The sequence below is a fragment of the Macroventuria anomochaeta genome (assembly GCF_010093625.1).
Source record: "Macroventuria anomochaeta strain CBS 525.71 unplaced genomic scaffold BU25scaffold_25, whole genome shotgun sequence".
In the NCBI taxonomy this organism is placed as follows: domain Eukaryota; kingdom Fungi; phylum Ascomycota; class Dothideomycetes; order Pleosporales; family Didymellaceae; genus Macroventuria; species Macroventuria anomochaeta.
In genome coordinates, this window is record NW_022985386.1 from 463,488 (window position 1) to 484,106 (window position 20,619).

The window sequence follows — 20,619 nt, forward strand, 5'->3', positions numbered from 1 at the left end:
TCGCACCATGGAGTCGAAACTGGTAAGCCTCAGTGATGAGCACTTTTGATCTACCTCATTCGACTTACTCCACGGCGGACGACTAAACATTTTTTCAGGTATGGACAAGGTCACACTACATCAGTAGTCTTGTGGATGTCATGTCTGCTTACAATAGATATCAATGGAGGACGAAGTAAGTACAGAGTGGGTAAATATTGATTTGCTCTCTTTGCATTTCGCAACGTCTCAGTCTGCCATGCCTTCATCCAGTATGGTCTCTCTTCGCCCAATTCGACATGTAACCGAAGAATTTGTGCGTTGGGACCTCACGCTGAACGCAGCCTCAAGACGATGGTTTCGTCATCTATTTTGCTCGCAGACTTGACACGGAGCAATACCAGCATCTTCGACTAGGAAGTCATCAATCATCCGATATCAGTTTAACGTCTTCCATAATACTTACCAGTGGCAGGGACTGGTGCTGCGAGTACAGCGGTGGCAGCTTGGTGCGGTCAGACACTTATAAGGTGAGTGACAGCTTCCCTTCTGCCAAGAATCAGCGTATGAATGTATTCGCAAAGATGTGCTACATCTGCTATCAGTGGCCCTGGAGAGCAGTATCTCTTCAGAATTATTGGTGCATTGGCGGCCTGACGCAGCCAGACATGCATTTGCAAGGTGGCAGTACACAGTAAGAGCCCTTACTACTAGTCACCCTTTCATACGATCGAATTCATGATTTGACAGGATTTCTGGTAACTGCACTGGTAAGTTACTCCGTGAAATTGTTCTCGTGTACTTACCTCGATGTTGAAGGATATGATCTGTGCCTACCAGATCTAGCGAACCAGTATCATCAATGGGTCAGATCTCAGACCAGGATTCCAACATTGCTGCCGCAATGCATCCGAATGATGCAAAACCGCAAGTGCACGCTCACGTGACGTTACCATACACTTCCCGACATTGCACAGCCTCACACTGCGCCACGAACGCAGCCATCCAGACCATCCAAACCCAAACTATTACAGGACGAACCTTCGAAAGATCGCGGAGGTGACAAACTAAGAGTAGCCCGTCCAGACTTCGAGAGTCAGGACCCCTGCCAAGCTTGTCGAACAGCTCCTTGAATTCGTAGAATTTACCCGGGCTCACACTGAACGAAAAATTGCGACCGGTGAATTCGCGATTCATTGACTTCTTTCAGCTCGTTAAGTCTGCGTAACGCAGTGGAGAGCATGACGTGATGTCCCAGGTTCAGCTTTCACGAGAAAAGGCCGTGAGCTGGTGCCCCGGCAACGCGCGCTTTGACAATGGGGACTGGGTGCATAGATGCGGTGTTGCGGCTGAAGTTGAAATGTGGATCTTAGGAACGTGCGAGCACTGCCACAAGCTCGGAGGTGAGAGTCGACGATCGCAATCCTTTGTATGCGAAAATAGCTGTCTGGTGCCTGTTTGGGTGAGCGCGACTCGCGGCATCACAAGGGGTTTTGCAAAAGGGGCAAGAAAAGATGTGTTTGTTTGCATGATTTTCATTCTGAGTAAATCAAACGATTGTTGATTGAGTAGCCTCCAGATCTCAACGTTCAAAGTATATGGGTATCCAATCCATACACCGACCCTAGATAAATGTGTATACACGAAGAGAAAAGAATGTTTGTCAAGGAGAGACAAGAATATGTGAAAAGAACAGTCAACTTCTAACGACCAGCGAATCCCCATATACTTCATGAGATCTAAGTGGTAGAAGTGACGTTCCGAGCGAACCAAACCAAAACCTCAATGGTTATTTTTTCTTGACTCCGGATGATTGATCCGCTTGATGCAAAACATGGGAAGGCATATCGTAACGTGTCGTGCAAAGCGCTGACCAGCCTGCGCTAGCGAAATCTTGGGTATATTGATCATAGTGTAGCCTTACTACACCTGGCTAGCTGTGCTAAAGGCTGGCAAAGGAGGAGAGGTGGTGGAGTGGGTGCTTAGTTGACGATGGACCAGCTACCCTGGACGCGAGTCCACTCGGTCATGCCAATGGCTGCCCAGGCCGCGTCAGAGAGGTCAAGGTCGTGGCCGGAGCAGCCAGGGCACAGGTCCATGATGGTGGCATCGACCGACTTGCCGTTGTACTCGATCTTGATCTTCTGTCCACACCACTTGTTGGTAGCCTTGCCAGTCTGAGAGTCGTAGGTAGAGGCTCCCCAGGCAGGCGCAGCGAGGGCAACGTAGAAGTCGGTGGCGTGCATGGGCTCACCGCAAGCTCCGAGAGCACCGGTGAGCGGGTTGATGGTCAGGTCGACGCTAGAGAAGTTCTCGCCAGTGCTGGTGGAGCCAGAGGACGACTGCTGCTGAGTAACAGGGGCAGCAGCGGCGGTGGTGGTAGCAGGGGCAGCAGAGGAGACAGGGGCAGCAGAGGAGACAGGGGCAGCAGAGGAAACAGGAGCAGGAGTGTAGGCAGCCTCAGTGGTGGTTGACGTAGCTGGGGCAGGTGCGGACGAGGTCTCGACAGGCTTTGGAGCAGGCGCGGCGGAGGAGACAACGACTACGGTGGAGGAAAACGTAGAGGTCTGAACAGGAGGAGTGTAGACGGAAGTAGGCTCCTGGACAGCAGAGGGAGTGGAGGCGGGAGTGGAGGTAGCAGCAGGGGTGGTCTCAGCAGCGGAGCTGGCGGGCTGCTCGTAGAAGTAGCCTCCAGCGGTGGTAGTGGCCTCAGCTACGGGGACGTCGTCTTCCCAGATGGTGGTGTAGACGATGACGGTCTCAACCTGGACCTCAGTTTTGGTGATGAGGTCGCGCTTGAAGGGGAAAGCAGCGGCGATGGAGCCGAAAAGGACGGAAGCGAGAACCTGAGAGGACTTCATGTTGTTGGTGATAGATTTGCTGGTTAAGCTTTGATTTGCTGGATAGCAGATGTTGGTAGAGAGTGAGTCTGTTGGTGAACCGGCTAGCAGTTCAGTGTAGAGACTGGTGGTTTTTGTGTCGTAATGACTGATAGAGATACTAGATCTCTGGGAAGGAATGTGCGGTGGAAAACGAAAGTGAACAAGTGCTAGACCTCAAGCCTGTAGAGAGTGGACAGAGCAGGAGGAGCGGCGGGTTATAAAGAATGAGTGAGTGTGTTGGGTGGAGGAGAGAAAGAAGGAGCTACGCAGTGGAGCGCAAAGCAACTTGTGGGCTGGCGTGCCTAGCGCCTGCGACCCCTGGCAACGCACAGCGCTGCGCTCGCATCCTCCGCTCACTTTCACGCCCGCTTGCACCCATGTCGCCTAGCAGCCCACTGGGCGCCCGTCCAACGTGGCGCTGCAGGTCCACGCCTTCGGCCCGGCTGCCTTTGAGGGAACGGCGCTGCCTTGGTCAGACTCAACAACAGACTGGTGCCGTCATCCACCGTCGCGCTCGAGACTGCCTGCGCGCCCGCTGCTTTACCGCTGGCAGATGGCACATGTCAAAGGACCCTTTGATCCTGGGGCAGCATCTCAAATCGTACCCTTTGAACCATTGTTGCGTGCGACGGCGAAGATTGTGGTCGGAACCAAGTTACTTCTCACTGCGCTGCCAGAGGCGTTCAAGCCCGTCACTCGATGTGGTCAAGCTCTCAGGCACCGCAAGCTGACCTGTCTCACGTTTCTGCAAGTGCATGATTCCGCCCGAGGAGCCGACGAATCGCTGCGCGGCGCTGCACTGATCGTCAGGAACACTCGATTTTGCGTTTTGCCCTGCCAGGGGATGGCTGTGAGCTGAGCGAAACGCACAGCGAAACATGCCAGAATAAGCAAGTCTGCGCCTCACCCTCAATCAGCTCTGGGGGAGGCACAAATTTTCACCACACGTCAATCACGAAACACGTGGAAATGCCAGAGTCGCTCAAGAGGGTGGATGAGTGATGCTGTGAGCCCAGAGCGGCGCATCATGAAAGCTGGTCTGCCACTCACACTGCGTGGAGCCGTGGGCACTCAAAATCTGCTTCAACAGGCGCCCAATTGGCCCTCTTGTCGCTCCACTGCTGCCAGCGACTGCCAAAACCTGCTGTGCGCCGATTTGCGACGTAGCGTCTGTAGGGCATCGAGTCGAGCGTCAATGTGACAACACTGTGACCGCCCGTCTCACTGCGACTCGTTCGCTTCTCGACTCAACCCACTGTTCCGCATCCCCACAGCTTTCTGGACTCTCTTCATCGCATCACCACCAAAAGCGCTCACCATGCGCAGGAAATTACTTGTGGGCCTGCTGCACGTTGGGCGTTTTCCTACTGGGTGCGGCTGCTTTCCGCGCGGCAGGGACGCTCAGAGTTTGCGCTCTCTGCTTATCCACTTATCGATACCGATAGCTACCCATCTCCATACCCGGCATGTTGGGCCTATCGTGGTCGCAGAAGAGCATTCTGCCGTTGTTCTCGGCAGAGACAGAAATTTCTTTGTTGCGTCGTTGTGCATGCTCTGGTGTGCTCACCCGCCTCGAGGCCGCGCACTCCTTCACTGCAGAGCGAGATTACTGTGCTGCCGACTAGAGAACGTCAACATTACTCTACGGCACCTCCAAGTCCTCCAGGCGGGGTAAAAGCAACCATGGCGAGCACTTGACCGGATGCTCATCGCCGGCGAGAAAGGGCAAGGTCGTGGAACACATTTCTAGACGTTCAATCGCTGGACTCATCTTGTCCCATGGTTCGGGACTGACAGCGAGACCGTTCTGCCAGTCATCTTGCATTCCACTCCCAACCTTTTCGACACCTGCCGAGACCGCCGACAAGAACTTGTCGGCTCTTGCATACACGAGCAAGACATCTGTCAAACGCCATGCCGAGCCATACACATATCGGCTTGTGGGGCGGCCGAAAGCTCGACCACGACACGTTGTGGCTTTGGAGAACGTCACCTCACCTAAGTTGCTCGTAAGTGCGCATGTTCCATCACACACCAGTTGTGTAGCACACCGCAACTACAAGGACATGTGAAGTTTGACGCAGTTGAGATCTGCCACCAGCATGTGGCTCCTCTGTCGATCAATGCCAGCTCACGGTCTCAAGCGAGTGACCAGGAAGTGCCCGCGTACACAACATCGCAATCTGCCTCGGGTATCTTACTTGCAGACGACACAACTAGCCTTGTCGTACATGGTGGGATACTATGGGACCTAAACACCAGGTATGGTAGAGCGACATTAGCAGTATCGACAGGGCTCGGCAACCAGAAACACTTCCAACCAGTTGTTAAAGCGAGACACCACGCCCAAAGTCCACGCCAGCACATGCGACTGTGGAGATTACTCGAGACCTTCTGGTTCCTACCACGACAGTCAGAGTCTCCATGTTTCGTATTGCTGACTATTGAAGGTTATGTATAGTGCTGTGGTGTCAGGCACATTTGTTTCTATTCATCTTGCTATCGACGGTTCAGGTGTATGTGCTTGTCGAAGGGCTGCATTATTGTCTCGCCCGTTATCGTCATGCATACACTATCACTCTCCTCTCAATCAGCATGCGTCACGTGATTGATGGCAGGCCACCTGGGCTGTCATTCTTTCTCAAATCTTGATATTTATCCTCCCACGATGGCCTTCATGCTGTACGGTCATCGTCCGACTCGTAAAGTGCTGAACAATACCACTATCAAACGTGTAGTCGGACTTTACAGGCTGGGGGCGACAACATCAGGCATGTTGTGCTTACATTCCTGTCGCAGGTAACGGAGGTTCTGATGACATCTTCAATTACTGGACGTTCTTCAGATGCGACATCACCGTCCAACGACGTATCCTTGTCTTGTTTCGACATTGGTAGCATTGTTCAGACCGCTCAAGATGGTGATATGCCACGCACGTATACTCTTTGGCCTGTTTACTGGGTGAGTGACATGGGATGCAGTCCATCTCGAGTTCCTAGAGTTTGACGTTTGTCGGAGGTAAGTCCGCGTTGTTCGTCGCCAGGGCAATGAACACCCATCAGCCCTACCACGGTACCCGGACGTCGTGATCATGGAATTTCCAAAATTTGCATGGATGGTCATGTCGAAAGAACAGCAAGAGGAAAGGTCTGACTCAAATCGCCATTACGCATACCACGGTCTGTCGTTAATGAGCATCAAGGTGAGCTTGTTACGCTTCACCCTGTCGCTGCTTCTCATACTGCAGCATATATGTGCCTCTATAATATTCATGGGCAAGCCTGACAATAGAGTATGGTTCACGCTGCGTCGACGTGTCATTGATCGCAAAGAAGCCGTAAAAGTTCGTGAGGGGTTCTAAGGATACTAGCCAACTACAGTACACTTCAATACTTGCATTCCAGGGTACGAAGAACGCAGGAAACATCACGACGTCAGTATCGATCAAGACTCCATATTCTCCATTCCTGATTGGCACCAAAGGGTAAGATTGTTGCACTATATAGCCTTGGCGGTCAACATGAGAGGGTCCATAAGTATTGACTCTTCTTTTGTACCCTTTTGATGCGAAGTCCCTATCCCTTTGCCTCTGTCACTCGTCCTTCCCCTCATCATGGTCTGCAACCTGTTTGCGGCCGCTCTTCTGGCTGGCCTCGCCTTCGCCTCGCCTCAAGGGTACCCAAGCCGAAAGGGAAACACAAAAGGTTACCCGTTTGTTGATCCCTTGTCGGACTACAAGCCACCTCCAAACCCTTACAACACCGGTGGCGAATTCATCAACTGGAGGACATACAAGTCCAATGGCGTGAACCTTGGCAGCTGGCTCGAGAAGGAACGCACCCATGATCCCATCTGGTGGTGAGTTGCGAAACTGGAAACCTAGAGATGACACAACAACTGACTGCCCATATAGGGTTAATGTAGGAGGTGTGAATGTCTCGGATGAGTGGGTAAGCACCTGAACTCCCTCTCCTGAAGAAGTCTCCTGCTAAGATCGAAGTCTCTATGCCAAACTCTAGGCAAGCGGTGCGGTCCGGTCTTCGAGGCACGTTACGCCAGTTTCCTTAACCTCTCAACCATCGATACGCTTGCCAGCGTCGGTGTCAACACGCTGCGTATCCCTCTGACATACGCAGCATGGGTCAAGGTGCCTAGCTCTGAGCTCTACTCTGGCAATCAAGTCCAATACCTCGATCGCATCGTCAGCTATGCTGTCCAGCGCTACAACATGCACATCATCATTGGTCTCCACTCCCTGCCCGGAGGAGTGAACTCCCTCGACATTGGCGAGGCCATCGGCCACGATGAGTGGTTCTTCAACCAGACCCACTTGGAGTACTCCTGGCTCGCCATTGATCGCGTCCTTGATTACATCAAAACCTCACCCCTCGGTCTCAACAAGTTCTCCATCTCCCCCCTCAACGAAGCCTCAGACACAAACCTCGTCGGCTTCGGCACCCCAGCCGGTCTGACTGACCAGGGCGCTGACTGGATCAACAAATACCTATTCGGAGTCTTGGACCGTATCAAGAAAGTTGACAGCCGTATTCCCATGATCATCCAAGATAATTTCAAGGGCACAGATTTCTGGGCGCCCTTCTTCAACGCGACTGACAACGTTGTTATAAGCCCTCACGTCTACTACTTCGCCGCTGCCGGTGTCTACGCTAACTACGTCAACCCTGCCGTCTGTGGCCAGGCGCAGTACATTGCGAACCAGACGAAGTTCCCGAACTTTGTGGGCGAGTGGTCTCTGCAGACAAGGTATAACAACACTTTCGCTGGAAGGGAGGAGATCTTCAATACCCAGAGGTACGCTTGGAATGAGTATCTGAGTGGTGGAAGTAAGTACTGTTCGTGGCCTTGAGTGGGATTGTGCTGACAGAAACAGCTTTCTGGACGGCCGTGTCGTATGCGACATCTGCTGTTGAAGGGGAGGGAACTCAGAGGGAGTATTGGAGCTATGTCGACTTGATCAATCAGGGCGTCATCAAGCCTGTAGTGTCCGGTAAGGCTTACTGCTAAATGTTTTCACCGGTACCGAAGGAGTGAGAGGAGAAGTCAGTGAGCTGGGCTGAAGCCAAAGTCCATGTTTTGTTATCTTCATTGGCTCAGAATGTAATGTACATCGATTTAAATTACACCCTCACCTGGTGTTTCAAATACAATACAAGAATCTCATGGCGGTGAGATCAATGTGGACCTCGCACACTGCGTCGCTTGATGGAGATGGTCCCGACGCCGCAGCAGTGTTTTTGCTTTTTGCGCTGGACTCCGGGTGCATCTTTCACACTTGGCCGGCCCAAATATGATCTTTGGGTGCGCACTATGAGTGTCAGCATCGGGTAATGATGTCGTTGAGACTAGAGACGGACATTGGCCTTGTCGAGTCGACATCGAGTACATTCGAACATGTTGAGTTTGCCTCGTGTGGCTTCTTGGAACTGGCTGCAGGTGCTGGACGTTCAAGTATACTGTCGACCGGGAGCTCGCTCGTGCGCCTGCTGGAGTCAAGGGCTTGATCAGAAAAGCCGGCTACAACCCTAGATCCGGTAAAACTGAGGGCATGAAGTTGAAGGAAGAGAGTGGGTTACAGTTAGCTCGAATGTGTCTTTCAACTTAGTGCAGACTGTGTGCAATAACAGGATTAGGTACAAGCAAGTGTTATAGTTACATATACATCACCCCGTTTCTGAGACCTGACGACACCTGTAAGATCATCGCTGCAATCTCCATATGTAAACATCAGGGGAGCCTTTTGTACGGCAGCACTATCTGGAGGAGCATTCTACCTGCTCAGCAGACCCTCAACCGTAAGTGGCAGATATACCTAAGTTTATAGAAGGTACTTAGTGCTGATTTGCAGCTTATCTGCAATGTAACAAGACCGCTAAAGTCTACATTATCTTATAGGCGCATTTAGGTCTAGAACAAAATTGGTGCTTATACACTGTACAGAGAAAAGGTCCGCCAAATAGGCAAAATGCTCCTTTAGATAATGCTGCCCCTGTTGTATAGCGATTGACCCGAGAGTATAGTCAACGGGCATGACCGAATCAAATCCCGGTAGTTATAGTTCTACGTTGATGTTGAGGGGCTGTTGAGCTCGAAAGTATCGTCTAGCTTGAAAATTGGATAGTGCCAGCCTATCCTGCGTGTCCTCCAACCCTTGCAATCTCGCTTACCAATGTCAAATTCACCTTGGTAGTTGAGCAGCTCTTTGCATATCCCAAAAGATCCTGATGCTGCTCCATAGTGGAGAGGCAAGTGTCCATATACGGTTGTAGTACCTGGATGCGCACCCGCTACTAACAGCTCGTTCAGTATCTCCGGTGATGCCCTTCGGCACGCGATGTGGAGCGGAGTTCGACCGAGGATATGGCGCCGGTAAAGTTCTTCCGTCATGCCAGGAACTTTAAGTAGACCACGAAGTCACCGACTTCCTGAGCAAAAGAGATATTTGACCTTAGCCAATAGTGAAGCGAACCCTGTCCGAGGTAGTCAATCGGAACAACTCTCCATCGATAATGAGAAACTTCCCACTCGCTATAGTACACCCCAATTGCTGGTTGAGCTTCGCAGCTCCCAGGCTGCCCTCGGTACCAAGTTTGTTGAATAGAGGCTCCACTTTCTCTAGCACCTCACGGAGAACGTCAAGGTTCCGTTTAAATTCTTCTCCCACTCGTTCTGTGACGGTCGTATGATCTTGTATATCCTGGTCATCGTAGTGGCAAAGTAGCTGACTGTGAAAAGCCAGTAGTTCGCCACCAATAATGCGGCTCTGACGGACCAACTCTAGCATAGCGTGGTTGGATGGTCCATCATCTCGTACACATATTGGGCAGGTCTCCCGTGGCGGATCGATAGCAGCAAGCTGCCCAACTAAATATGGGACCAACAAGGTAGGGGCGGTATCGTCTCCAAGAAGCCGTGGATTAGTTGCAGCTTTCATCAGAGCTGTGTGCAAAGAACGGAGGAGCAGCTTGAGTGTTGCTGCTTCAGAACCATGATCGGTTACAGTCCCGTTGTCAAAGCAAGGTTTCGTGGATTCTCTCTGTAGTCGTTCCAGCTGCTTGACACCCATCTCGGTGTTCTTGTAGTAGCCTAGCAAGATGTTCCTGCATTTGTCAGCATGCTCTCAGGTGTTAAATCTCCCGCGTGAAGTGCTATGGTTGCTTAACATCTACAAATAAGGGAGTACATTTGAGACGTTTGGGCTGATTCCATAAGAGAGTATAGTACTGGAGATCCTCAAACGCTCCACGATAGGACAAAGCAACTCAGGTGCTTTTACAAGACTTGATGGGCCAACATAACACCAGAGAGACATAGCCAAAGTCCACTCTGTGAGTCGGAAGGAAGAAGGACATCAACACGTACCACGAACGGAGACTCTGGGTGAGTTTTGGACTGTATTCGCGTTGATTAGGTGTTTCGATGGAGGAAGGCGGTTGGACCATGATATCATGTCTACTCCTGCGCGGAGGGGCAGCTTTGAGCGAATCAGGTTTCGATGAGACAAGGCTAAAAGATGAAAAATAAGCACAGCAAACCACATTCGATAGCTGTACATCCTAAACATGACCACGGACACTCACGAAAACGCTGCCACAGTTACGAATGTTACCTTTTGTCTTCTGTCTCAAACATAAGTATCGAAGCGTACCTTGACTTTGTCCAGTCGACATCTGGTGCATTTAACACTATCCAGCTTCCTGGAAACCCTCAGTCGTCCTCCAGATTTGGTCGAATTACTTTTCATGTGGCTCAGTTTATGTTCAGTATGACTGAAGTGCTGAGAGTTTGTATTCATGTGTCTGGTAAGTGGATTTTTCAGAAAAGGGTCCAAGTGCGCTGAGCTACGACAGCCTCTCTTAGGGGTTACAGATATATCATAAGTGAGGCTCAGCAAAACGATATAAGTGCGACAAGGCGGAAGGGCCCGACTCCTCGTTATTGAGCTAGTGCATGCAGGCTACGATCATGCGTGCGGAAGGATTGGCCTGTGCTGTCAGTTGAGTATGTAAACCCTGGATGATCAGCATGTTTGCCAGCAACTCTGGTGTTGATACCTTTTCTAAACAGCTTCTACTCTTTTCACAGCCCTCTCGGGACCTCCTGCTGCTTCATAGCAACCGTTGACAACATGAGTACTTCCACACTCAATTACACTACACCAAGCTTGGACCCCAATGGCAGCTGCCCCATCACCGACAAGCAATCTCATCAAATCCAACATCTCCAACTCCTCAAACGAGATGATCGTCTTCGGCACACTGGGGATTGTGGTCGCTATTGCTGGTGTAGTCGTAGCGGCTCTTCAACTTCGACGTATGATGCGGCAGCGTAAATCCATGGCGGTAAAAGTGTACGAGCTTGCCTAAAAGGTATGCTCATTCGTAGTCTGGGTCCTGGGGCAGTAGCTGACTCATAACATAGAAGGAAGGGAGCGGATGTTGGTAAGCTGCATCAGGACACATAAGGTACGGGAGCCTTTGAGACGAAAGGATCTGAGGAAGGGGAGGATGATATCGGTGGCATGTGCATGGGTTGTGCTGTATTGGAATGTCAGTACGAAGGTGGTGCTGGCGAGAAAATTTTGTTCGCTGCACCTGTCCTTTCCTTTCTCTTGTGGGCAAGTGGCTCTTTCCTCGTTTTCAGCTCGCTGACCGCACACTGGCCGGCACCAGCTCTCAAAGAGTGTCCACAAAGACAAGACCAATGCATGATAGAAAGATGTGAAGATTGTAGAGGACATATAAGTCAGATGACAAGGTCACATCTTGTTAGCTTTTTGCATTATTGCTTGTCAATGCCGAAGATACTTCTACAGTGTAATGTCCTCTGACCGGTAGTGATCCGCCACGATACGGTACAGATACGATGGTGCATGGCCGCCACTGCTTTCGTTAGTACACAATCAATATTCAGTCACTTTGGCAGACTCACAGGTTGGTGATGTAGAGATCCACAAGATCTGCAGGGACGTAGTCGTACAGAGGGTTCTCGACATCAACCTTGTCGACGAAGTCGCCATCCTCGTAGGGTACTACACCTCCAGCATCGCCGTGCTCGATGAGCTCATCGATGTCGAATGGGTATACTGGGCTAAGTTTGTAGACACCACTAAGCACAACGACGGGTGTCTGGTGCTCCTTCGCTGCCTTGGCAATCATGTGCGCTCCTGCTGCTGCAACGAGGCTGCCATTTGCGAGAACCGTGTGTGTGGCCAAGATGACCTTATTGACGCGAGACATGATTGCGAACACGTGAGAATCAGGGATGACATAGACCTGGATACCAGCTTCGGTGAGCGGCTTCCATTTGTCGTCCTCGTCGTCTTCGTCTGCGTGCGACTCGCGCTTCTTTCCGGTAAGCAGTACTCCATGTGTAGCTGTGTGGTCGTGCGGGTATGTTTCGGCGTGTACGACTGTAAACTTTCGCTTCCTTGCAGCGTACATGAGGAACTTCTGGACTGTTGTCGACGCAGTGTGGGTGAGGATGATCTCGTTTGCGTGGATATGCTCAAGCGCGACTTCGGCAATCTGCTTATCTGATGTCTCCAACTCGTCTTGTAGCTCTCTTATACCCTCCATAACTTCGCCCTTCAAGTCAAGGCTAGTCTGCCCTCTGCTCAACTCTCCTAGACGCTCTAGGTTCTGTTGCGTGAATGTGGTCTTGCCATTAGGTGACTGAGCGCCTGATGGCGTACTTGTAGCTGAAGGTGTGTCGATGGGCTGCGAGAAGAGGCCGAACAAAGAGTTCACAAGCGGCCCAGCGGAGGGAGGCGCGTATGAGGTGTGTGAGGTGAGCAGGGGTGGTCGCCGCGAGAGCTCTCCCGAGTCGGACATGTTCCCGTCGTATACACCGACATGCATAGGCTCGGCAGCGGCATGCTTTAGAGGGCTGAATGTCGACATGCTCGAGGCAAGGGTTGGTCGATGTAATGAGTCGTGCTGCGGCACTGGCGTAGGTGCCTCGCTCCCTGTTGGTGTCTGTCCGTCTGCGTTCTCATCGACGACCTCGCGCACCAAGCCCAATACACGCCTGACGATATTTCCAACCACAACCTCGCGCGGTTGCGCTGAAGTCAAGCGCCTGCCAACTTGTCGAATCCGCTCCACGAGCTTTGCGGCATCCCTTCCCTTGAACTCGCCCACCACGCGCAGAAGCAGCGCCGTTGTCGCAATGGCGCATGGTCTCGAGTTTCGGATTTGTCGTCGCTTGAGTAATCTGGAAATATTAGCATGACGTGCGTGCGCACTGTTGGCTGGTAACTTTACGATATGAGGTGCTCCACAGAGGGATCGACTGGAGTTGTCTTGAGCGACTTGAGAAATGTCGACAGGCCCGGGGCCTGTATCACGGTTGACTGAGCCATAGTGTGAAGTTACTGTGCGCTCTTATTGCTAGAGTGATTTTGGAGGCTACAATAGAATGCGGCTATATGCGTGCGTGGGGTGGAGGGGCAGTCTGTCTTCCTCGTTGTGTGGATTTCTGACAAATTTTTCAAAGTCTGAGTGGTCTAGGGCGTTACTTAAAGAGCTCCAAATCCTTTAAAGCGCCTTCTTCGTTTAGAGAAGTGTGTTGTGTCGACGCGGTATATTTGGAGCTGTCAGTGTGTAATCTCCAAAAGTTAGAGTCACGGATCTCTAGAGTTTGGAATCTGAAAACGACGCTAGTTTCGCTGGGACGTCACTCCCTGCGAGGCCGAACCACTGCACAGCTCCGCCATCGTTCAGAACGCCTCGCCCTGCCGCTGGCCCTCAGGGTCTTCCTTTCCTTTGACGTGACATTCACTGCATCGACCGTAGACCTTCCCCATCTGTGCCTCTCCTGTTTGCGCTGTAAGCTGCGTTCCTGCCAACCACAAGATAAGCACCAGCCTCCCAGCAAACAAACGTCCCGGCTACCCCACACTCCGGCCCTCTCGTACATTGTACACAGACGTCTTTGCTCACACACATACGATCTGTGCATGGCTCAGGCCAGAGTATGAACTCTCTGAGTGCTCTTGCGAACATTGGCACGCCCCCTCCAAGTCCAGCTCGATCGCGAACCGGATCTGAGAGCAACCTACTGCAAGCGCAACCTCGGTCCAGCTTGTCGCAACCTCCTGATAATGCGAGCGCAAATATAGCATCACTCGACGAGAAGTTGGAGGGCACCATGGCTTCGGAAAGAGCAGATGGAAGTAGCACCTCTACCACCAATGCGCCTGCGTACGAACACGACGAGAAGACGCCGCTGCTCAACCACTCAAATGGTCCGTTCGAACAATCAAAGCCTAAGAAGCGATGGCTATTTCCCAAGCGCGTTTATGAGGGGATTGTTGGAGGTGTTGCGGTGCTACTAAGCCCCATTGTCTACACGGGCCAGTACCTGGTCGCATGCTTCTATTACGAAGAGGATGGACGCTTCTCCTTGGCGGCGCCCTTGTATCATATGACACGAGTCATCAGAGGTCCGCGACGGAAGAAAACAACCTCGAAGGCAATGCGCTCGTCTGAATCCGCTGACAGCAATGGAATGGGGCAGCGTGGAAGTAGGCGGCTGAGTGTCACACAGTCTCAGACGCGAAAATTGACACGACGGTCTCCCTCGATTGCCTCGACGTCGACAGCCATCACGTCTGACTCCGAGATCGAACCTGATCGACCACGCACGCGCGACGAGGATGTAGACTTTCCGTCACGCCACACCCGCTCCAAGTCAAATGCCTCATCGGCTGGCGAGGAGATCGCCCCAGCGAAGCGATCCATCCGAATCAAGCTGCATAACGAAGACGCACTGAGACAGCGCAAGGCGGCGAAGAATGCGCAGTCGAACAGCCAGGTGTCGCCAGAAGCAGCGAATGCACTCAAATCCCCTACCGGGCCCATGACTGCTGCTGCAAAGCACAAGTTCCCGCGAGCGCCGCAACCCCCACGCCCGCTAGTACCACGACGACAACCGTCCTACTCTGCAAAAGGAGCATCTGCTGTTGGACCTCATCAGAAGACACTCATCCTCGATCTTGATGAGACTTTGATTCACAGTATGGCGAAGGGTGGTCGCTTTCAGACCGGCCATATGGTGGAGGTGAAACTCCAGGCCTCGGTTGGCGCAGGCGGGCAGATCATCGGCCCTCAGGTGCCCATTCTATACTACGTTCATAAGCGACCATTTTGTGACGAGTTTTTGAAGAAGGTGTGTAGAGATTACAGCTACCGTTTAACACTTTGCTGACAAATGTCAAGATCTCGAAGTGGTACAATCTCATTATATTCACGGCCTCCGTCCAAGAGTACGCCGATCCTGTCATCGACTGGCTAGAGGTTGAGCGCAAGTATTTTGCCGGTCGATACTACCGCCAGCACTGCACTTTCCGTAATGGCGCATACATCAAGGATCTCGCTCAGGTGGAGCCTGATCTTAGCAAAGTCATGATTCTGGACAACAGTCCCATGAGCTACATCTTCCACGAAGGTAAGCTTCACGATACTGATACCTAATAGCCACGTCCTAACAAATATATAGACAACGCCATTCCTATCGAAGGCTGGATTAGCGACCCTACAGACTACGAATTGCTGCACCTCATTCCTTTGCTTGAAGGTCTGCAGTACGTAACTGATGTGCGCGCGCTGCTTGCCCTTCGCCAAGGGATGCCGTCGTCGGCCTGACGAGGCAGCTGCATATACGACTGAGCGTTCATGTACTACGCATTTAATATTGTATAATAGACACTGGCTGCGCCCAGCAGTTGGATTGAGTGGAGATACCCAAAGATGTTGTTCCTTGCGGATGGTCTGCTCATCCACGTTCTGTTGTAGCCGTGCATGCATTTCCGTACCTAGAGCTTTCTCACACTGCTGACATTACAGCAAAGGATTTTACATTGCATTTGAAGGACTCCAAGGTATGTTATTGATTGACGTTCATGTAAGACACGCTGTAGAGTGCACACTTGCGGTCTCCGCAGTCCCGTCCTCACTGCGACCCCAGATCTCATTGCTCTCGTTTTCCACACCCCTCATCGCCTTAGCAACTTCTTCCAGCCGTACGACCACCTCCTGCACACCCTTGTTGACCTTCTCAAAATACCGATCATTCTCCTCTCTCCGCTTCCGACTCAACTCAATGTCCTTCTCCGTCTCCTCTTCCAGCTTGATCCTGTCAAACAGCTTATCCCCCTTCCCAGGACTAGACCCACCCCTCGGTCTCGTAAGCTTGCCCGGCGGAGCCAGGGATGCTGCATCAGACACTTTGCGCTGTTGCTCAGCCGTAGCTCCGTCGTCTTCCGAGCGAGCCCACGCCTTCGCAAGTTCGATCTGTGCCCTACGCAACTCGTCCAGAGCACGCGAATGTTCAGAGCCAAACACGGTCATCCCTGATTCTTTGATAGCACTCAACTCGACCTCCTCCAGCGTGTTCTGCATCTCCGTCCATATCGCCTCAGCTCGAGACGATGCCTCGGCATCTGCTACCTGGTTTTGCTGGCGCTGGCGCCTGACGAATGGTGCAGTACCTGTTGAACTCGAGTTGATGAGGCTGAGATGGTCGCCATCATAGGTGTCGGTCGTGGGTGGTAGTGGCCGCTTTGCGTCTGGCGCGAGGAGTGAGCGCTGACGGACGAGAGGGGTCTTGGTCGGACTCCTGGTCTCTGTGCTGGGCGAGAGCAGGGAGGTGTTTGAGGCATTGTGCGATGGCGGTCCGACGAAGAGTGCAGGCGCTGGGAGGCGGTTGGCCTGCAACTTGGTGGTCTTGCTGCTGCTCGTAGCCATGTTGGTGGTGTAGTGTGGTTGTGGGAATCGTTCGTGTTGCGGGTGTCAAGTTGCTACTTCAGCAACCAGACGCGCGGAGTAATGATCACATCGGTGCATGTGATACACTTTTCTTAGGCTGGAGGTACGCAACGCATGTTGGTGTCCGCGATGTCGAGATGTTCCTGCCGATGATGCTAGTGTTAGTGGCCCGAGCGCGCACCATTCCGTTTTACGCTTAGGCCTTGGCGACGCACACTCGAGCAGCGTCGCTTAGGACTGAATTTCATCTCTTCGTTCGCCAGCCTACTAACTTCACGTCCCCAGCAATCCCACGTCAACACCGCAAACATGGGTAAAGGTACGCAGCACGCCCTCCCGATTGCCTCGAAATACCACCGACGACGATATTCTCGACGCTCGCCCGCAGCACACACTCCCCACACAGGACGCATGCTCACAATGTACTGCAGGAAAGCCAAGAGGCCTCAACGCCGCGCGCAAGCTGCGCAACCACCGCCGTGAGCAGCGCTGGGCCGATCTGTCCTTCAAGAAGCGTCTTTTGGGAACCGCCTTCAAGTCCTCGCCGTTCGGTGGATCCTCCCACGCCAAGGGTATCGTCCTCGAGAAGGTCGGTGTTGAGGCCAAGCAGCCCAACTCCGCTATCCGAAAGTGTGTCCGTGTCCAGTTGATCAAGAATGGAAAGAAGGTCACTGCTTTCGGTACGTACACACGAAGAAGGCCCCCCGGGATATCAGACGATGGAAGGAGGATGAAGATGAGCCGTGGTGGCAACAGGGAAGAATCGAGCATTGGCTAACGGCACCCACAGTCCCCAACGACGGTTGCTTGAACTTCGTCGACGAGAACGACGAAGTCCTCCTCGCCGGTTTCGGTCGCAAGGGCAAGGCCAAGGGTGATATTCCCGGTGTTCGTTTCAAGGTCGTCAAGGTTTCCGGTGTCGGTCTGTCCGCTCTGTGGAAGGAGAAGAAGGAGAAGCCCAGGTCGTAAACAGCTCGACTACTGCAGTTGAGAGTACGAACGTCAAGCGAAGCCCGCCATGAACGAATGATGGAACCCAGCGGATCATTTGGGAGGTTACCGGAGTCTTTACATTGGGGATATTCAATGTGCTTCCACTCGGCATATGAAAAGTCATGACAGGCTTGTCGGTTAGTTAGAGAATCTGACTGATTCAAGCGCCCAAACATGGCTTGCATGATGTGATGTGATGTGCATTGACTGATGTACTGAGCTTCGGTGCGCAACCCCCCTGACTTCATCGGCACATGGGTGCTTCTCGTCTTATGTACCCAGACACATCCAACGGCAACCATGCTTGATAGATAGCGACTCGACTCGACTCGACTCAACTTGAGTCATGTCAATACAGTATTAATTGTAGACAGGTCACCCTGCCGCCCCGACGTACAGCTAGCAGTTGGCCGTGACAATACCCAGCTTCGACACATCTCACGTGTCGTATTCAGCTGGACAGTTGTTATTTGTACTGCGACGGCCTCGTTGCGTTGAAAGCGTCACTCTTCATTGTCTAGCATTTTGGACGAGATTCATCTCACGATGCCTTCCAGACTGCGTACGCAAAGCGTCCCGTTATGCACGCTCAATCCAACATGAAGCAGACCAACACCAGCAATGCATACAACCAGCCCCAAAATGCCAGGGGTATCGCCAGCCAAAACACCGTCAGATGCCACATGAAATCGTAACCGCACCCTCTCGACTGCTCACTTGGAGAATAGTCCATTAAACGTCTCCTCCAAACCAGTATCCTTCATCGTCCCATAGTAATCGTACTTGAACTTGGGACTCGCAAACAGCTCCGCGTCCCTTTGGACATTCTTCGGCACCCCGAAGCCCTCTAGTCCCTTGCCGGCCCCTCTGCCCCCTTTGTTTGGGGCCTCTGCACCTCCGTCTCCGCTAGTGCTATTGGCCTTCGACTGACTCCGCGTCTGCCGTTCCGTCTTGAAGAAATTCGGCGTCGTTTCCTTCAGCGGCGGAACCCAGGCGCCGCGCTTCCACGGATCGAGAGTGGCTTGGGCGGGTGCTTTGGGCGCAGCGGGGACTTTGTGTCTGAATGGGTTTGGGTCGGGTTTTGCAAACAAGGAGACGGGCTCTTGTCGCCTTGGCAGGCTCGGTGAGGCGGCCTGTGGTTGGACGGGGCTCCGTGTGCCGAATTGCGGAGGCAGGATTTCTGGCGCAGATGGAGCGAAGCGCCGTGTCGTGGGCGTCCAGTCCATGCTGTCGTCTTGGTAGACGGATTTGCGTGCTGGTGTGGTGAATTCGGTGTAGTGGCTCGTTGTCGAAGCCTCGGTGAGGGTTGGAGATGGAGGGAGCGCCGAGGTTGAATCGACCTGGAAGCTCGAGGTGAAGCCTTGAGCCATGGTGTCGAAGGTTGAGGTCTGTGGGTGTGCGGGCTTGTAGCTAGACTGTGGACGCTGGGGCGAGTTGGGAGCGCTGGGGAGGTAGGTTTCCTCGGGGAGGGCGACGGGGGTGTAGACTATGCGGACCGTCCTCCACGTCAGGGCGAAGGAGAGGGATATGGCGATGAGAAGGACGATGTTTGTGTTGTGGAACAATGTCAGGTTCGACGAGTACAGCGGAGCGGCGTTCCAGTAGACGAAGCTAGCCGTCCGCAGCATGAGCACGATGACGCGGATGGACCACAGTGACTTCAGACCTCGCATCCGACCGGTGATGCTGTTCGTCTTGCTAGCCAGTTTTGGATTCCACCACGTGGTCAGCAGATCAGCGACCAACGAGCCTTGGAGCAGCTTCCGGGCGAGGGGAGACACGACACAGCTCTGATGGGCCCGGCGGGCAGCGAAAGCCTGTGCGAGACAAGTGCTCCAACGGGCCTGCTCGCCCGCGTCGGTGCTGTGTGCCGGGGCGATTGTCAGCCCCATAGCATGCCACAACAGCCCCACGACGACACTGGACAAGTATACCCATTTCGCCAGCGCGATGAGTCTCAGCGTCCATGTCTGCCGCGACGTCTGCACGGTCCTGCTGTGTTCCCTGCTCCTGTCGATGATGCGCCGAAGGTTGTCTGCTTTTGCTGCATATCCTGCCGCCCGTATCTGGTCCTGGACTCGAGGGAGACAGTCCTGGCACACTTGCGGGTAGCGGTGCTCGAGCTCGTTGCGGTATGCGTCTAGCGAGGACGCGTACTTGTCGTATTCGGGATCGTCTTCGTCGGGGAGGTATTCGGCGAGTGTCTTGTTGAGGAGGAGCTGGTTGCGCTGACAAGAGTTGCAGAACAGCGACGGGGGTTCGGGGGGCACGATGGGGGAGGAGGAACGCGGAAGTGCGTTTGCGTAGTGGCAAGACGGCGAGGCTGCAGTTGCGATTTCTTCCGTGGGCGGGTCGGTGATGGTCCCACGCTGCGAGTCCCGTCAGTCGAGTCGCTTCACGGAGCGGCCATGTGCACGAAGGTACCTCGTCGAAGTGATTCACCGCGTCGCATTGCGGGCACAGATACGTGCTGGGCACGTGTGACACAGTGTGGCGCGACTGCTGGTTGCAGAAGTGGCAGCGGATCCTGCGCCGTAGCAGCGGCATAGTGAAGGAATCGCGCAGTGTCTTGTTTGTGCGTGAGACGCGTGAGACGCGTGAGACGCGTGAGACCCGTGAGACCCGTGAGACCCGTGAGACGGCGTGAAACCGCGTCATTGGACTTGGCTGTGCTGGCTGTGGCGGCCCTCGAGACATGGGCATATTCTGCCACCGCCCGGTTGGCAGACTAGCTCGGGAGTCCGCCAAATTTCGCGAACCTCCCAGCGCATCAGCGCATCAGCTCACCACCCCGGCCTTCCATCGCCAACACCGCCCCGTCCGATCTCCGGCAGTGTCTCCAGCGAAGCCGACGGCACATCCCCTCGCTCGCCGTCGCTCCACCGCCCGACGAAGCCTCCACCGCCCGTCTGTCGATGGCTCGGTAGTCCGCCATCCCCAAGACATCCACACACCCCCCCTCCCCCCTCCCCCCCTCC

The 20,619-nt window shown here is 53.3% G+C and overlaps 10 protein-coding genes across 10 annotated transcripts; 4 read left to right on the forward strand and 6 right to left on the reverse strand.

The window, feature by feature from the left end:
• Positions 1 to 1,498: 1,498 nt before the first annotated feature.
• On the reverse strand, positions 1,499 to 3,104 carry BU25DRAFT_412650 (uncharacterized protein). Its single transcript, XM_033706842.1, has one exon. It carries the CDS (start codon positions 2,838 to 2,840, stop codon positions 1,962 to 1,964), a length of 879 nt encoding a protein of 292 aa, XP_033559804.1. The 5' UTR covers positions 2,841 to 3,104; the 3' UTR covers positions 1,499 to 1,961.
• A 1,399-nt stretch (positions 3,105 to 4,503) lies between these two features.
• On the reverse strand, positions 4,504 to 5,094 carry BU25DRAFT_423300 (uncharacterized protein; the record flags this gene model as incomplete). Its single annotated transcript, XM_033708203.1, has 3 exons — positions 4,504 to 4,859; positions 4,913 to 4,974; positions 5,063 to 5,094. The coding sequence occupies 3 exons, from the start codon at positions 5,092 to 5,094 to the stop codon at positions 4,504 to 4,506; spliced, it is 450 nt and encodes a 149-aa protein (XP_033559805.1).
• A 1,380-nt stretch (positions 5,095 to 6,474) lies between these two features.
• Positions 6,475 to 7,886, forward strand: BU25DRAFT_423301 (glycoside hydrolase family 5 protein; the record flags this gene model as incomplete). The annotated part of the gene is made up of 4 exons (XM_033708204.1): positions 6,475 to 6,719; positions 6,775 to 6,811; positions 6,862 to 7,705; positions 7,753 to 7,886. The coding sequence occupies 4 exons, from the start codon at positions 6,475 to 6,477 to the stop codon at positions 7,884 to 7,886; spliced, it is 1,260 nt and encodes a 419-aa protein (XP_033559806.1).
• A 1,441-nt stretch (positions 7,887 to 9,327) lies between these two features.
• Positions 9,328 to 9,945, reverse strand: BU25DRAFT_423302 (uncharacterized protein; the record flags this gene model as incomplete). Its single annotated transcript, XM_033708205.1, has 1 exon — positions 9,328 to 9,945. One exon carries the CDS (start codon positions 9,943 to 9,945, stop codon positions 9,328 to 9,330), a length of 618 nt encoding a protein of 205 aa, XP_033559807.1.
• Positions 9,946 to 10,768: 823 nt separating this feature from the next.
• Positions 10,769 to 11,400, forward strand: BU25DRAFT_412654 (uncharacterized protein). The gene is made up of 3 exons (XM_033706843.1): positions 10,769 to 10,880; positions 10,947 to 11,248; positions 11,301 to 11,400. Exon 2 carries the CDS (start codon positions 11,054 to 11,056, stop codon positions 11,243 to 11,245), a length of 192 nt encoding a protein of 63 aa, XP_033559808.1. The 5' UTR covers positions 10,769 to 10,880; positions 10,947 to 11,053; the 3' UTR covers positions 11,246 to 11,248; positions 11,301 to 11,400.
• Positions 11,401 to 11,666: 266 nt separating this feature from the next.
• Positions 11,667 to 13,473, reverse strand: BU25DRAFT_492868 (nagb/rpia/CoA transferase-like protein). The gene is made up of 3 exons (XM_033711673.1): positions 13,145 to 13,473; positions 11,811 to 13,094; positions 11,667 to 11,761 (listed from the first exon to the last, which is right to left on the reverse strand). The coding sequence occupies exons 1-3, from the start codon at positions 13,240 to 13,242 to the stop codon at positions 11,689 to 11,691; spliced, it is 1,455 nt and encodes a 484-aa protein (XP_033559809.1). The 5' UTR covers positions 13,243 to 13,473; the 3' UTR covers positions 11,667 to 11,688.
• Positions 13,474 to 14,030: 557 nt separating this feature from the next.
• On the forward strand, positions 14,031 to 15,526 carry BU25DRAFT_460332 (uncharacterized protein; the record flags this gene model as incomplete). The annotated part of the gene is made up of 3 exons (XM_033710348.1): positions 14,031 to 15,050; positions 15,101 to 15,329; positions 15,381 to 15,526. 3 exons carry the CDS (start codon positions 14,031 to 14,033, stop codon positions 15,524 to 15,526), a joined length of 1,395 nt encoding a protein of 464 aa, XP_033559810.1.
• Positions 15,527 to 15,604: 78 nt separating this feature from the next.
• On the reverse strand, positions 15,605 to 16,718 carry BU25DRAFT_116817 (uncharacterized protein). The gene has a single exon (XM_033700396.1). It carries the CDS (start codon positions 16,625 to 16,627, stop codon positions 15,782 to 15,784), a length of 846 nt encoding a protein of 281 aa, XP_033559811.1. The 5' UTR covers positions 16,628 to 16,718; the 3' UTR covers positions 15,605 to 15,781.
• A 239-nt stretch (positions 16,719 to 16,957) lies between these two features.
• On the forward strand, positions 16,958 to 17,617 carry BU25DRAFT_460334 (40S ribosomal protein S23; the record flags this gene model as incomplete). Its single annotated transcript, XM_033710349.1, has 3 exons — positions 16,958 to 16,967; positions 17,080 to 17,328; positions 17,439 to 17,617. The coding sequence occupies 3 exons, from the start codon at positions 16,958 to 16,960 to the stop codon at positions 17,615 to 17,617; spliced, it is 438 nt and encodes a 145-aa protein (XP_033559812.1).
• A 737-nt stretch (positions 17,618 to 18,354) lies between these two features.
• On the reverse strand, positions 18,355 to 20,188 carry BU25DRAFT_345820 (uncharacterized protein; the record flags this gene model as incomplete). The annotated part of the gene is made up of 3 exons (XM_033703065.1): positions 18,355 to 18,515; positions 18,573 to 20,010; positions 20,066 to 20,188. The coding sequence occupies 3 exons, from the start codon at positions 20,186 to 20,188 to the stop codon at positions 18,355 to 18,357; spliced, it is 1,722 nt and encodes a 573-aa protein (XP_033559813.1).
• Positions 20,189 to 20,619: the final 431 nt, after the last annotated feature.